This window comes from Rhinopithecus bieti, unplaced genomic scaffold, assembly GCF_001698545.2.
Source record: "Rhinopithecus bieti isolate Rb0 unplaced genomic scaffold, ASM169854v2 scaffold_10612, whole genome shotgun sequence".
Taxonomy (NCBI): domain Eukaryota; kingdom Metazoa; phylum Chordata; class Mammalia; order Primates; family Cercopithecidae; genus Rhinopithecus; species Rhinopithecus bieti.
This window is the reverse complement of record NW_016806990.1, coordinates 343,532-360,328: the sequence shown is the minus strand read 5'-3', so window position 1 is coordinate 360,328 and position 16,797 is coordinate 343,532. Positions and strand designations below refer to the sequence as shown.

Here is a 16,797-nt window from a genome sequence, read left to right as displayed (position 1 = left end):
TTTTTTTTTGAGACAGAGTCTCGCTCTGTTACCCAGGCTGGAGTGCAGTGGCTCCAGCTAGGCTCACTGCAAGCTCCTCCTCCCAAGTTCACTTAGGTCATTCTCCTGCCTCAGCCTACCGAGTAGGTGGGACTACAGGCACCCTTCACTACGCCCGGCTAATTTTTTGTATTTTTAGTAGAGATGGGGTTTTACCATGTTAGCCAGGGTGGTCTCGATCTCCTGACCTCATCATCCACCTGCCTCAGCCTCGCAAAGTGGCTAGGAGCCACCACGCCCCCTCCTCCCCTCCCCTCTCTCTTTCCTTTCTTCTAAAATCTGGTAATGTCTTCATTTCTCCCTCACTTTTGAAGGACAGTTCTGCTGGATATAGCATTCTTGATTGTCAGATATTTTTGTTCTTTCAGTACTTTAAATATATCAGCTCAATGCTTTCTGGTCTCCAAAGTTACTGATGAGAAATCTGCTGATAATCTTATTGGGGATCCCTTGTATGTATGAGTCACTTCTGTCTTGCTGCTTTCAAGATTCTCATTTTGTCTTTGGCTTTCTACAATTTGATTATAGTGTGTCTTAGTGTGGGTCTCTTTGAATTCATTCTCTCAGAGTCTGTCGAGCTTCTTGGATCTTTTTATTCATATCTTTCTCCAAATGTGGGAAGTTTTCTGCCATTATTTCTTCAAATAATCTCTCTTCTCCTGAGACTCCCACAATGCATGTGTTGGACACTTGATGGTGTTCCTAAGGCTCTATTCAATTTTCTTTACTGTTTTTTGTTGTTGTTCTGCAGACTGAATAATTTCAACTGTCCTGTCTTCCAGTTTGCTGTTTCTTTTTTCTACATGCCTGAATTGGTCTTTGAGTCCTCCTATAAAATATTCATTTCAGTTATTGTAATTTTCAGCTCCAGTTATTTTAGGTTTTCTATCTTTTTATTGATATTTCTACTTTGTTTTGGTTTTTGATTTTCTCCACATCTTCCTTTATTTTCTTCAGCATCTGTAAAATCATTGTTTTGAAGTCTGTGTTTAGTAGGTGTGTCATGCGGTCTTTTTCAGGGATGATTTATTTTCCCTCTCCTTTGAGTGAGTCATATTTTCCTGTTTCTTTGTATGATTTGTGATTTTTCTGGTTGATAACTAGACATTTGAATTTTATCACATAGTTACTCTGGGAATCAGATTCTCTGGATTTGCTATGTTTGTTTTATTGTTGTTGTTGTAGGATGTTTGTGTTGAGGATCAGCTTGAGATGTAAATTTAAGGTCTTCTTAGGCCTTTTATGAGCCTGTGCCTTTCCCTGGGCATGTATGGCAACTTTCTAAATTTTCCTGTATATTTAATTGCTTTTATGTATCTTTTTCCTTAAATGTCTCACTACCCAAAGGAGAAAAGAGAAAATAAATAAATAAATAAGGCACTGGATCTAATTTAAATCTCCTGGAAGCCACTTCAGCCAGAGAGAGGGCCTGCAAAAATGGTGTGTGTGTGTGTGTGTGTGTGTGTGTGTGTATACACAATAGCTGCTTGCCTTTGTGTTTGTACTTCCATGATCAGAAGCAGCAATTAGTGATCAGAACACAGATTTCATATATTTGAAAGATAAGGTCATTATTGTCCACCTTGTTCCCAAATGCTGCCTGCAAGCTGCTTTAGGAACACAGACACGGCAGCCTGTCACAGGGACAGGGGATGAGGAATTGGTAACCACTATTGAGCTAAGAGCTAAAATGAACTGAAATTAACTGTAAGTTATGTTCCAAGCATTCCTCTGGAAGTTGCAAGCACTAGAGCTCCAAAATAGCAATATCAGACAGATTTCAACCGTGCAATTGTTATCTAGGTGGGGGAGAAAAGTTCCCTGCTCTGCTATCTTCCTAGGATCCCCCTACCTCTAAATTAAATTTTTTTGAGATGGAGTCTCCCTCTTGTTGCCTAGGATGGAGTGCAATGGCATGATCTCTGCTCACTACAACCTCCGCCTCCCAAGATCAAGCGATTCTTCTGCCTCAGCCTCTCGAGTAGCTGGGATTATAGGCATGTGCCCAGCTAATTTTGTATTTTTAGTAGAGACGGGGTTTCTCCATGTTGGTCAGGCTGCTCTCGAACTCCTGACCTCAGGCGATCCACCCACCTTGGCCTCCCAAAGTGTTGGGATTACAGGCATGAGCCACCGCACCTGGCCCCCCTAAAGTTTTTTTTTTTTTTTTTTGAGACAGGGTTCAGGGATTTGCTCTGTTGCCCAGGTTGGAATGCAGTGAAACTTACTGTAGCCTCAAACTCCCAAGTTCAAGCAGTCCTCCCACCTCAGCCTCCCAAATATCTGAGACTACAGGCACACACCACTATGCCTGGCAATTTTTTTTTTTTTTTTTCATTTTTTTGTAGAGAGATGGTCTTGCTTTGTTGCCCAGGCTGGTCTCAAACTCCTAGGCTCAAGCAATCCTTCCTCCTTCTACTCCCAAAGTGCTGGAATTATAGGCATGAGCAACCACACCCACCCCAAAATATTTTTTAATGCCTCTCTTCTGTTAGACATAAGTTTAGTAAACAAGATATGTAAGTCATTGACCCATGATATCCACAGGATGCTGCAGACATTATAAGATGGACACATAAGTGGAAATATGATTATAGATTATGATAAATGCTATGAAGAAAAAGTATGTGATCTGGTATCTTATCCTACAGTAGACTGCTACAACCAATTTTACTCAAGCATGGGATTCCTCTGAACTCCTTTCTTGTCTTAATCCTTCTCTTCTAATTATTGTTATTTAGAATTTATTTTTGCATATATCAAATAATAAGTTTAGGCAACTATCATTCAGGATTTTCATAAAAGCTAAGATTGATTTACAAAGATTTTCTTCCTCCAATAAACATATACCAGATTTGGCCAGACCCCAGTACAAGAAAGACTTAGCTGCTTGGCCAAGAACAACTCTATCTACGTTGTGGCAAATATTGGGGACAAGAAGCCATGCAATACCAGTGATCCTCAGTGTCCCCCTGATGGCCGTTACCAATACAACACTGATGTGGTATTTGATTCTCAAGGAAAACTGGTAGCACGCTACCATAAGGTAAAATTAATTTGCAAATAATCCAATTAGTTAATATCTAAGGAAATAAAGCGGGCAGGGAGAAAAATACTTTATTGATAATGATGAGCGTACTTGAGAAATCAAGTAGAGGCAAAGCATAGAAAGTAATGATAAAGTGTGGAAAGCTCCTATAAAGAGGCTTAAGGGGTTCCGTGTGCATGTAAGAACACAGGAGTGTGTTTTTAGGAGTGTGTAGGAGTCAGAAAGTACTACATGCATTATGTTGCACAATGTTGCCTTTTGGACTTTGTCTTTTTAAAGACATACCCTGGCAATGGGTCTAGGCTAGAATGAAAAACTGCTTACCACATAAACTCTGTCTTGAGGAGAATGGAGCAAACAAAGTTCCTTGCCAAGGAAAACAGTGAAGTATATTTGGCAAATAGAAGTAATTATTTTACTCCCATGTCTTATAAGACTCCAAAGGGTCTTTATAGATAAAGATACCCATGTACACATCTGTAATGTGGAGACTGAACCAAAGGCTCAGTTTAGCCAGAATGGCCTCTGGTTCTCTAAAGCAAACTCTTTTCCCATGGAAACAGTGATTATAGATTAAATTGGCTCTAAGATGTGAGCTTGCACTTTTTCCGACACTGTGATGTCCAGATCAACTTCCTACAAGAATTTTTTTCTCTTTATCTTCTGTTTATTGCAGCAAAACCTTTTCATGGGTGAAGAGCAATTCAATGTACCCAAGGAGCCTGAGATCGTGACTTTCAATACCAGCTTTGGAAGTTTTGGCATTTTCACATGCTTTGATATACTCTTCCACGATCCTGCTGTTACCTTGGTGAAAGATTTCCACGTGGACACCATACTATTCCCAACAGCTTGGATGAATGTTTTGCCACATTTGTCAGCTGTTGAATTCCATTCAGCTTGGGCTATGGGCATGAGGGTCAATTTCCTTGCATCCAACATACATTACCCCTCAAAGAAAATGACAGGTAATGTGTGATCTTAAAGATATGCAGTCTGATGTAATCAGAAAAGAAAAAAAAAAAAACATGTTTTTCTAGCTAATGCATACTCCTTAAACATACAATGTTTTCCAGCTTTTAATTTTTGAACATCTAGTTTTCAATATGCTATAGAATCAATCTCAGTCTAAATTGTTTTGTAGATTTATTTGGTTTTATTTATCTTGATTTTTTTTTTCAAAATATATGACTTCTTACATACATCTCTCCTTTCTTGGCTTCTGGGTGTCATACTTTAATTGATTTCCTCTCACTTCTCTGTCTTTATCAGCATGTTTTACTGAAATTAATAAAACATATAACTTGGAGTAAAATGTGAATATGAGTTTAAAACAGTAATAACAATCATGAAATTCCTTTTTACTTTCCCATTTCAAATGATATTTTCAACTTATTACTTCCAGGAAGTGGCATCTATGCACCCAGTTCTTCAAGAGCATTTCATTACGATATGAAGACAGAAGAGGGAAAACTCCTCCTCTCACAACTGGAATCCCACCCATCCCACTCTGTAGTTGTGAATTGGACTTCCTATGCCAGCAGTATAGAACCGCTCTCGTCAGGAAACCAGGAATTTAAGGGCACTGTCTTTTTCGATGAATTCACTTTCGTGAAGCTCGCAGGAGTTGCAGGAAATTACACAGTTTGTCAGAAAGATCTCTGCTGTCATCTAACCTACAAGATGTCTGACAACCTAGCAGATGAAGTGTATGCCCTAGGGGCATTTGATGGACTGCACACTGTGGAAGGGCGCTATTATCTACAGGTAATATTTTAATGTCAGAAGAGTTACTGGATAAAATAAAGACACTCAGTTAAATATACATTTTAGATAGATAATGAATGATTTTTTAGTATAAGCATATCCCGCTTTTGGGGATTTATGCATCCTAAAACTTTTGTTGTTTACCTGAAATTCAACTTGAGCTGGAAAGCCTATAAATATAGGCTAAATTCATTTGCTGCATCTTTTTTTCTTTTTTTTTTTTTGAGACAGAGTCTCACTCTGTAGCCCAAGCTGGAGTGCAGTGGCACACAATTCTCATGCCTCCGCCTCCCAAGTAGCTGGGACTATAGGCAAGTGCCACCATGCCTGGTTAATTTTTTTTTTTTTTTTTGTATTTTAGTAGAGACTGAGTTTCACCATATTGGCCAGGGCGGCCTTGAACTCCCTGAGCTCAGGCGATCCGCCCACCTTAGCCTCCCAAAGTGTTGAGATTACAGGGATGAGCCACCATGCCTGGCCTATTTGCTGAATCTTGAAATCTTAGATGTCAGTTCAATTTTAAGCTGACTGGGGAAAGGCAGAACATTTACTTACAATAGCAGTATTAAAAATAAATATTTAAATTACAGATAATTATAACAGTTCATTGAAAACCTGTTTTATTTCCTCCTGAACAAACCATTTTCCCTATATTTTCACAAATGCCTATCTTGCTTTATAAAGAGTTTGACGCTAAGTATATCCTGGACATGAATGAAGTTGACCACCAAGATTGTTCAATGGAATGATTTGTTGCTGCAAAGATCCAATCTCTCACGCTCACAAGTGGCCTCCATGGTCCTCTAATTCTACTCTTCTCTTCCTTGGTCTGGCCCTCATCTTATCTCACTTAACAGAGCTTCCTGTTGACAGTCTGACCATCTCAGCTCCATCCAGTCAGTTCCCTACACTGTAGTTACAGAAATCACAAAAAGCTGTTTTTGATTATAATACTGTCTGGCTTAAAATTCTTCACTGACTTCTAATTGACAAATCAAATTTCTTAACATGAAAGACACACGAAGTCTAGATGTGTGGTCCCTTCCTATTCTCTATCCTCTAATTTCACTTCTACTTACATATATCCTGGTCTTCTGCAATATTGAGATATTTTCCTATTTCCTATTTGCCAGCACCTGCAGAACCTCGAGGTGTTTGCACAGATTGGTCCTTTATCCATGGCAAGCCCCACCTACTCATTTTCATAGCACTTTTCAGGTGTTTTCTTCACCAAGGAGCCTGTCTGGATATTTCCCAAGGAGCTACTCCTACCTCCCTAGCTGAGTTAAGTACCTCCGTTGTGTGCTCCCAGAACACCATATGCTTAGCTTTATCAAAGACATATTATGTCATAGTATTCACATACTTATTTGAGACTGAGAACCCCTTAAGTGCTGAAATTATGCCAACTGCACAGTATTTTGTTTGCTCTATGATAACTACTCTATCAATACTTGTTCATTTTAGCAAGTGAAGCCCTACTATATGCCAGGTGTTTATTTAGTGTTAATGATATGAAGATAAATAAACATAGATTCTCCTCTTGAGGAATTAGTAATGGAGAAAGACATTTGAACAGATAATTTCAGCATAGGTTGGCATGTGATAGTCCGTAGAATGCACATTTTGCCGCAGGAGTACTAAAGAGCTCCACTTAGATTAATTTGGGAATGCAGGGAAGTTTCTGGAGCTGATGCTATTATCCAGGTGAAAAAGAGGAGGAGGGGATTCTTTGTGGTGTGAAGAGCATGAACAAGGGTGTGGATGCAGGCAGGAGCAGGGTCTGCAGGGAAAATCAAGCAGGTCAGTGCTACTAAGGCATAGCTTGAGAAGCTGGGGTTGGTGGGAAATAAGCCTGGAGGCAACATCCTGTCCTGCAGGATCTTACCTAGTACACTTAAGATTCAGCCTTTATTCTGCAGGTGATGGTCAGCTGGTGGAAGTGGTCCAGTGAGGGAATGATGTGGTCAGATCTGCCTTTGAGTATATCATTTTTACTACTCTGTAGATGATGGAGCAAAGACCCAAAAGACTAGATTACTAAAATAGTCTTATTAAGGGTCTGGACCACGACTGTGTTTGTCGGAATAAAAGCAGAGCATGGAGTCTAGAAATATTTAGAAAACGGAACTAAGTGGCTAATTTGATGTGGAACAGGAAAGCAGAATGAAGAGTCCAGAATGTGGCAGGTTTCTGGCAAGAACGGCTGGGTGGGTGAGATGCCTCTGACAGATCAGGAGGCAAGAGAGGAGCAGACTGGTTGACAGTGGGTAGAGGCTGAGTTCAGTTATAGATACGATGGTTTTGAAGTAGTTATGAGACATTCAGCTGGACCCAGCCAGTTGGCTGTTGAATACTTCGGTTTGATGCTTAACGGAGGTACTAGAATTAGAAATATTGTTTCGAGAATCAGCAAAATACAAGGGGCGATTAAGCACACAAGAGTGAATGACACTAAAAAGGAGACTGTACTGACAATAAAGAACTATTGACAAGGTAGAACCTTTGGGAGCTTCGGTATTTGGGGCAGGAAAAGACAGAGGACAAGAAACCTGCAAATACAATTGAGAAATAAAAGAAAATTTAAAAAGAGAACATCTGGTAGATGCAAGGAAGTAGAGACTCTTGGAAGAAGGAAATCGTGAGGTGTATTAATGCAATACGTTGACCATTATTAGCATTTTTTAGCATAATTTTGGAAGAATTTTCTGAGCTCATAATGATAGCATGATGGGCAGATTATACTGGGTTGAAAAGTCAAAGGGAAGTGAATGCATTTTTTTCCCCAAGAAGTCTTATCTGAGACAAGAAGAAGAGAAGCAAGACAAGGGCTTAACAGAGACTCATGGTCAGGAGAAATGTGTGTGTGTGTGTGTGTGTGTGTGTGTGTGTGTGTTTATGTTTCTCAACAAATGAGAGAGCCTTGATTGCCTTTGTAGGTCTAGGAGAAAGAGCTACAAAAGAAAAAATATATAAAATATGAGAGGAATCGGGCCAGGTGCAGTGGCCTGTAATCCCAGCACTTTGGGAGGTCAAGGCGGGCAGATCACCTGAGATCAGGAGTTCGTGACCAGACTGTCCAACATGGTGAAACCCTGTCTCTACTAAAAATACAAAAATTAGCCAGGCATGGTGGCAGGCACCTGCAATCCCAGCTACTTGGGAGGTCGAGGCGGGAGAATTGCTTGATCCTGGGAGATAGAGGTTGTAGTGAGCTGAAATTGTGCCACTGCCCTCCAGCCTAGGCAAAAGAGTGAGACTCTGTCTCAAAATAAAATAAAATAAAATAAAGGAGGAATCAATACTCTTACTCAGTGTTCCAAGGTGCTGGAGGAAAGGGGGAAAAATAGTATCATGAACACAGGTACAAAATGTCCAACAAGTGGACATTAAATGAATTATATGGTATATTATGGTATATTATATGGTATATTAACATATGTAGCCTTATATATGTGACATACATGCGGTATTATATTGCTATATAAATTTTTATAATTGAAGTATAAATTGTGATGTATTATTTTTAAGTTAAAAAAGGTTGGTCACTAAACAAGAGGGTAATCTCTTAGCTCTTCTTCCCTCCTTTTCCTTCCTGCCTCCTCTACCTTTTCCTACCTTTTGCCTCCCCAGAGTCTTAGCTCTATCTAAAGAGAGTTGTGGGAAGTTCTTTCTTAGTGTTGTGAGGTAGGTTAGCTTTGTCAAGTAAAACCAAGCTTTCTGTTTATCTTGCTAGACGGTGATATTCCATTTAAACGATTGGTACCAGTTATGTTTTGGAATCTTTCTATTTAAAGATAATAATACATATTACTTGATATTACCAGCAGAGTCTGGGAAAATACCCAGAATCAAGCATATTAATATATCTATTGGAAAACATGGGACTATTCACCTTAAATAGCTTGAATAAAAATGTGATAGCCTTATGTTAATTCAAGTTCGGTCTTAATGCCAATGTGCCAGTGGGTTATAAAAATCCTTTATTTTCAGAGGATTTTGGATTTTGGTATTGAAGATAAGGAATTTTGGTATAATATTGTATTTATAATTTTTCATAGTCTAACTGTGATGATATATTATGATTGAAAAATCTTGATTATCACCAAAAGCCACCTCCAATCCAAGTGAAGAGAAACAAAGAGAGGTAAAAGTGAAATAAACCCCTATCTTGCCACACAGATTTTCTAAGCATTCTATAGTGAATATGCATAATTTTGTTTATATCAATGTCATTACAAACTTACTGCTTTTATATTTTTTCTTTGTTTTTCCTAAAGTTATTAATTGCCTTTTTTTAAAAATTTAGTTAATTTTCTTTGACTTTTTGTTAAAACCCCAAATCTACTAACGACATCTCAGAATAATTTTCCCACAATATCATTTTCATAAGATTACCTCGAGCTAAAAATAATAACCTTTCTCTGCACTGGTTTCCCTCTAGTCCTTCTGCACAGCTGTCATATTGAGATTTCCTTTACTGTCATCCTAGGAATGCTCTCTTAGCTATTTCCTTGCTTTGGGTTCTCTGTTTTTCTCCTTCTACCTTTATTTGCTCCTTTCTTCTGTTGGAGTCAATGCTGTCTAGTTACGTTGCTCTAATCTGAACTGGCTGCTCTCCATGCCTCGTACATGATAGGAGTCATCCTGGAATCTCCCTTTATCCTCGTGGTAAAGATTTTTTTTTACCACTTCCCGGTGTGGATTTCCTGTTTTCTGTTCCCCGTCTTCCTTCTTTTGGGCTTGTGCCCTCTTTCTTGTTGTTAACAGTTTCCGGAAAGAGAGTGATTGGGATGCAAGATTTTTGAGACTTACCAGTCTGAAAGTGCCTTTCCTCTTAAATTTAGTTAAGTATTTCCCTGGGCATGGAACTCAAAGGTGGTTATAACTTTTCTTCAGGGTTGTGAATGTATTACATCCTCACATCTTATGTTGCTATTGAGAATTCTGAAGTTCTTCTGATTCTTGATTCTCTGTATGCGTATTCCTCATTCTGCACCTTCCCCAGAATGCATGCAGTTTCTTCCTTTCCATTTTCTTTTTCTCTTTTTCTGAAACTCTTATTATTGGGATCTTTTGCCTCTTGGATTGGTGCTCTGATTTTCCGACACTTTCTCTACTATTTTTTACTACTTTATTTTTCCCCTCTACTTTCTGAGAGATTTCCTCCTCTTGATCTTCCAAATCTTGTACTGAATCTTTTATTTTTGTTAACATGCTCATAATTTCCAAGAACTCTTTTTTCTTGTCTTCTGAATTTTACTTTTTCTTCAACACTTGTTGTTTTGTGCATGTATTATTTTTTCTTCTCTCTCTGAGGCTATTTAGAAAACTTTTTATTGAAACTCCTTCCCCTGCTTCCTTTAAGTTGCCTTTATCTGCTTTTTTATTTGCTTTTCATGCAATACGTTTTTCTCACATATCTGATAACTCTTGGGGATTACCAAAAACTCATAGAAAATTCTGAGCATGTGAGTAACACTTGTCAATTTTGAGCTTCATGATAGAATGACCTAGCTGGACCTTTTGCTGGGGGGAAATCTAAGGTAAGTGTCTTTAGAGACTTCCTCTTGGAATGGTCATGTCTTGCAGTTTTCAAGATTCTTCTAATTTCCATCTTGAATCAGTTGTCTAGTTTAGGAAATAAAAATACAGGATCTCCAGGTAAATTTGAAGTTCAGATAATTTTTTTTTTTTTTTTTTTTTGGTTGAGACAGTCTCTCTCTGTTGCCAAGGCTGGAGTGCAATGGCACGATCTCCAATCACTGCAACCTCTGCCTTCTGGGTTCAAACAATTCTTCTGCCTCAACCTCCCCAGTAGCTGGGATTAGAGGTGCATGCCACCACACCCAGCTAATTTTTTGTATGTCTGGTACAGATGGCGTTTCACCATGTTGGCCAGGCTGGTCTCGAACTCTTGACCTCAAGTGATCCACCTGCCTCGGCCTCCCAAAGTGCTGGGATTACAGGCAGGAGTCACTGCTCGTAGCCCAGATAAACATTTTTTTGTTTTTTTAAAGTGTAAGAATGTCCCATTCAATATTTAAGACATACTTATACTAAAAAATTATTTGTTGCGTATCTGAACTTCAAATTTAACTGGGAGTCTTGCCCTGTGTTTTACCTGGCAACCCTATTCCTGAAAGATAAATCCCTGCTGGCAGCATTAGGGAGCCAAGTGGGGAAAATGGCCTTGCAAGGTGTGGTTGGGGGTTGAGGGGGAACGTTTTCAACATTCAGTGTTATTTATTCAGGTAATCCCCTTCAACTGTGTCTCTTAAACTTTCATCTAAAGAACATCCACTTTACCCCCTCTGGAAACATTGTCAGTTATTTACTGGAGTAGGGGAGGATCAGTTACCCAATTTTTTGGAGGACTTAGTATCCAAGGCATCCTTCACAACTTTCTGCTCATTTTTTTTTCCTTTGACTGCCACAACTTTACTCCTAGCTCTAAGTACAGAGCGGTCCCAGCGATGAAATCTTTGAGTGCTTTGCAGTGTAGATAGGGTTGATTCTCGACCCTTTCTACTGTTAGTTTAGGACTTGGCTTTCTTAGGTCTGCTAAATCAGTTACTACTTTTTATCAACATCCTAGTTTTAAAACTGTGCTGTGGTCTATCCTCCTATTTTCCAGTCTTTGTGGGCTAAAAAATTAGTGTTTTTTTTGAAGGATTGTAGAAAATAAAATTGAAGCATGTGTTCATTCTACCTTTACCTGGAAGTTACTTCTATCCCATCTTAATATACTTGCACTGAAGTGATTACTTTCCACCTGCAAAGTGGAAACAATGAGACCAGTTAGTGGCTACTGCTTTAGTCAAGCAAGAAATGAAGGTGACTTGGAATATGCCATACAGATGGCATTAAATGAATATGGATCTCCTTTTGGAAACTTTTCATCTGCATGGTGAGATGACTCACATACTTAGATTTTATATTCAATAGCTACATACTATAGTGGAAAAAAAACTTAATGGAGAAGGTTTTCAGTTCTTGCACAGATATAGAGGATATGACTTTTCCAGATTACAGGGGTTGGCTCTAGGTCAACTCTGGGGTTCATTGCAACTCTGAAGCTCTTTTATTGTGTGAAACAGGCAATAAGATACGATTTACACAGGTGCCTAAATTAAACCTTTAAACACATTTTAAATTCTTGATAATTAAAATCATTAGTAACTTGAGAATATTGAAGATATAGTTGTTCATGGCTATAGGCCAAGGATCTGATTGCTTTTACGTGGCTAATCTTTTTGACAGTGAATTGCAGGAGGCACTGGGGCTTAAAGTCCTTTATTTTTATTATTAGTTGTATTAATTATTCCGCAATAAGCTGGATGACTCTAATGAAGAAGTAACATTATTTTACCAAATAAAGTGGCATAGGCATTTTTCTAGATCAAGAGAATATTTCAGTTGACTTTCTCATGTTTTTTTAAGAGCATCTAGCATTTTATTTAATTATTTTATTCTATTTTTTAATCTTTAAAATTTACCCTAGCTTTATTGTCATTAATGAATGAAAATTATATATCTTTACAGTGTATGATGTGATATTTTGATATGTGTATACACCATGAAATGATTAAATCAAGCAAATTAACAAATCCCACATGGATTTCTTATGACTTACTGGTTTTCATGACTTCCCTAGATTTGTACCTTGTTGAAGTGTAAAACGACTAATTTAAACACTTGCGGTGACTCAGTTGAAACAGCTTCTACCAGGTTTGAAATGTTCTCCCTCAGTGGCACTTTCGGAACCCAGTATGTCTTTCCTGAGGTGTTGCTGAGTGAAAATCAGCTTGCACCTGGAGAATTTCAGGTAAGAATTTTGAATATTGCCAATTAGTTTCATGTAAGAGGAAGCAGTTTTGATATAAAACCTGCTCAAATGCTTACAAATATCATAAAAATTTCCATTTGTAAAGGGCTAGATTGTCCTTGGGGATCTTGAAGGACATTGAGCAGGCTGCATTTCTTGACTGGGAATTCTTGACATAGTAATTAGTGTGTCCTTGAGAATAAAAAGATATATATCTTATTTTGGGGATTATACAGAGTTTAAGATCTTCTAAGTAGAAAGAAGATTCAACGAGAGTAGTTTCAGAACCAATCCCACTGGAGCCCATTAGGATCACTGGGAAGTGATGGCCTAGGGAAGTTGAAAGGAGTCCCTCTCATCGAGTGAGTCGAGGCTCTGTGTGACGGTAGAAGGAAAAGAGACAAGGAAAAGCTGAAAAAGTGGCTGATGTTGGCAAAAAAGCAAAAACTTTTAAAGTTCAGAAATAATCCCTTGCTGCACATGTGCTCTGCCCAGCCACATTCTTCTGCTGACTTCCTGCAAGTTCTCCTCTCACTCCCTGTTCCTGGTAGAAACCACTGCTGGGGTGAGGGAGGACAATGGAATGATGAGGTGGTTGTGGTGAGCAAGAGACAGGAGATGACAGATGCTCAGTTCAAACCCCTCTTAGTCAATTGCTTCAGGCCATTGTGAGGAGCAATTGTGGGGAGCATTTATTTTGTCTGAGAGGACTAGGTTTCTCTTCTGTATACTGCCAAATCCACTGGTTTGTGTTTATTAACTCTTACGGCGCCTCCAAAAGTAAATAAAGTAGAAGATATTGATTACAGTCATCTCAATAATAAATGAATCAGTGCCAGTTTCATAGCTCGAATTTTTCTCATACTCGGCAACATTTCAAATTTTTCTGATACAACACAATTTGGCCAGCATTTTTGTTTCTTCATTGTGTTATAGTAAATTTTTAAAGTGAGTTATGGGATTGTATAACTTGAATGTAGCCTTTGCCTACTTTTTTGTTTTAATCAGGTGTCAACTGATGGACGCTTGTTTAGTCTGAAGCCAACATCCGGACCTGTCTTAACAGTAACTCTGTTTGGGAGGTTGTATGAGAAAGACCGGGCATCAAATGCTTCATCAGGGCTCACAGCACTAGCAAGAAGAATAATGCTAATAGTTATAGCACCTATTGTATACTCATTAAGTTGGTAGAATATTGACATTTTCTGTTTTTTACTTGGGATAATTTAAAAAATGATGGATAAGAAAAGAAAGATTGTTCTGGGTTAATATTGTTCTCTAGTATACGTGAATTACTGATTTCTCTTTATTTAGACAAACACACACACACACCGGATAATATAAGTTTCATAAATTCTCTGTTAATGTAGATTTTATAAAAAATTGTATTTGAACATTGGTCTTTCTTGGAAGTGAGCTAATTATATCAAATAAGTATTACAAATCTTTTATGCAGAAGAAATAAAAACTACGGGTAAAAAACATATCAGAACTATCATAAAATTTACTTACAAGAAGGCTGCTCTTGTTACCACTTTTATTACAATACATATCACTTATTCAGCTCTGTTGAAAATTTCCAAAGATTTTATTTGTTTGCTCTTTTAGTTTTTTACCTAAACAATGAATTTTGATTCTCTTGTGGTTTGAATAATGTCTCCCAAAAATTTACATGTTGAAGTACCTCAGAATGTGATTGTATTTGGAGACAGGGTCTTTAAAGAGGTAACATAAGGTCATTAGGATGGACCCTAATTCAATATGACTGGTGTTCATAAAAGAAGAGGTGAGTAGGGCACAACAGGCACAAAGGGAGACCATATGAAGACACAAAGGAAAGACAACTCTTTACAAGCTAAGGAGAGAGGCCCTCAGAAGAAACCAACCCTGCCAACAACTTGATCTTGGATTTCCAGCCTCCAAAACTGTGAGAAATACATTTCTGTTGTTTAAGTCACCCAGTTCATGGTACTTTGTTAGGCAGCCCTGGCAAACGAATCAAAGACCATTCCTGTTCCTCTCTCCACCACTACTGTTTTCTATCATAATCTGAAGCTTCAACAAAAGGCTTACCTGGTAAGAATATTCAGCCAGTCTGGGTCCCCAAGACTCCAACAGACACTCTTAGAGAAGGATTGCTGATGGATTGATAGTGAAACCATTAGATCATTGAATTCTTCTGGAATTAGAAAATCAGAGAGTCCCATTTTAAGAAATTAGGTATTTAATCTAGCATTATGTGTTCTATTTTAGTAACAGCAGAATCTCTTGACATTACACAATTCAGTGAAACAAAGAACATCATTTAAGCCAGAACATCTTGCAAAGTGACTAACAGACTCTGAGCACTAATATCATAGTACTGTGATGATGGACAATTACATAGCACCAATAGCAGCCATGCACTGTGCAAAGCATGTCCTTCTGCACAGGACAGCAAGGCACTTGCAGCAGTGATCTATGCCAGCAAAACATCATTTTGAGACAAACATTTTTGTGGCAGATGTTTTTCCTAAAAAGTACTATATCATCCAAGAAATATTTGAGTAAAATCCCTTGTGCTTTTGGGTGACATTAACTGATATTTGCTTTTTTTCAAGACCTAATAGAAAATAAGAAAACCCATAATGTATTTAGAAACAGAAATCCACAGAGCAAATCTCCATACTTTCATATAATTTCAATGTAAAACAGAAAACATATTGATGTGTTGGTGATAGGCTTGAATTATTAAAAACTTCAAAAGAATTCTAAATGTTTCTTTTCTGCTCAACATTGACAACTATGGTAGGTCTCCCTTGTGGTGTAATGAATTGCCCCCAAACTAATATCTTAAAACAACAAAGATTTATTACCTTATAGAGTTTCTGAGGGTCAGGATCCGGGACTGGCTTAGTGGAGTTGTTCTGAATCAGGGCCTTTGTAAAGTTGTAGTTAACTTGTCCCCAGGGCTGCCATCATCTCAAGGCTCGGGTAGGGCTGGAGAAAATCTGTTTCTCAGCTCACTCACAGTTGTTGCCAGGCCTCCATTCTGTAGGATGCTAGAAAAACTTTCATAAAATGTCATCTGGCTTCTCCTAGAGCAATGATACTGAGAGAGAAAGCACATGAGAGAAAGAATGAGGGAACTTGGATGTAAGCCACAGTCTTTGAAAACCTAATCACAGAAGTGACATCTCTTCTTTCACATGATATTGGTCACATGGACCAACAATGGCACAATGTGGAGAGAACAAACAGAGTTGAGAATATCAGGAGGTGGGGCTTCATGGGGGCCATTTTGGATGCTATCACAGTGAATATATGTATTTATATTTACATATGTATATATTGCAATGTAATTTTAAAAATAGGATTGTTTTCCTTTTCTTTTTGCTATATGTGATATGTATTTCAAAATACACTCTCAATAGTCACATCTATTAGAAAAGTACTACACTAAAAACTTTCTATATGTTGTATAATTAAATTAAATAATGTAATAATCTCTACTTTTGGTCAATAGTAAATTTAACTGTTTGCCTTAACTACAGTTTGTGGCAAAACCATCTCCTTTTAATATACACAAAGGACTTTTTTTTTTTTTTTTTTTTTAGCAAGAGTTTCACTCTTGTTGCCCAGGCTGGAATGCAATGGCACGATCTCAGCTCACTGCAACCTCCATCTCCTGGGTTCAAGCGATTCTCCTGCCCGAGCCTCCCGAGTAGCTGGGATTACAGGCTGGGATTATAGGCGTGCTCCACCATGCCTGGCTAATTTTGTATTTTTAGTAGAGATGGGGTTTCTCCATGTTGGTCAGGCTGGTCTCGAAATCCGATCTCAGGTGATCCACCTGTCTAGGCCTCCCAAAGTGTTGGGATTACAGGCGTGAGCCACCATGCTCAGCCCATGGGACTTTTGCATTCATTTTTCTGAAGCTTACTTTGTAGGGGAACATGCATTCGAAAGTAACATAAAATAAACAGCAAAAGTTCCAGAATTATTAATTCATGAAGTGCAACCACTAGGAAAAGGGTCTTAAAACATTACCCTCTTTACTTAATTGATTCTTTGAAGAAACCGATATTCTTTTTCCTAATAATCTATTTTATATACAATATATATCAAAAGTATA

General features: G+C 38.2%; 1 protein-coding gene across 1 annotated transcript in view; it reads left to right on the top strand.

Moving 5' to 3' along the window:
* The window catches only part of VNN1 (vanin 1), a 38,385-nt gene extending 22,224 nt beyond the window's left edge, over positions 1 to 16,161 (top strand). The window contains exons 3-7 of the mRNA XM_017879593.1: positions 2,893 to 3,085; positions 3,765 to 4,056; positions 4,494 to 4,855; positions 12,513 to 12,683; positions 13,692 to 16,161. Coding sequence (XP_017735082.1) covers positions 2,893 to 3,085; positions 3,765 to 4,056; positions 4,494 to 4,855; positions 12,513 to 12,683; positions 13,692 to 13,874 — 1,201 coding nt within the window. The 3' untranslated portion in view covers positions 13,875 to 16,161. The remainder of the gene's footprint in view (positions 1 to 2,892; positions 3,086 to 3,764; positions 4,057 to 4,493; positions 4,856 to 12,512; positions 12,684 to 13,691) is intronic.
* The last annotated feature ends 636 nt before the right edge of the window (positions 16,162 to 16,797 follow it).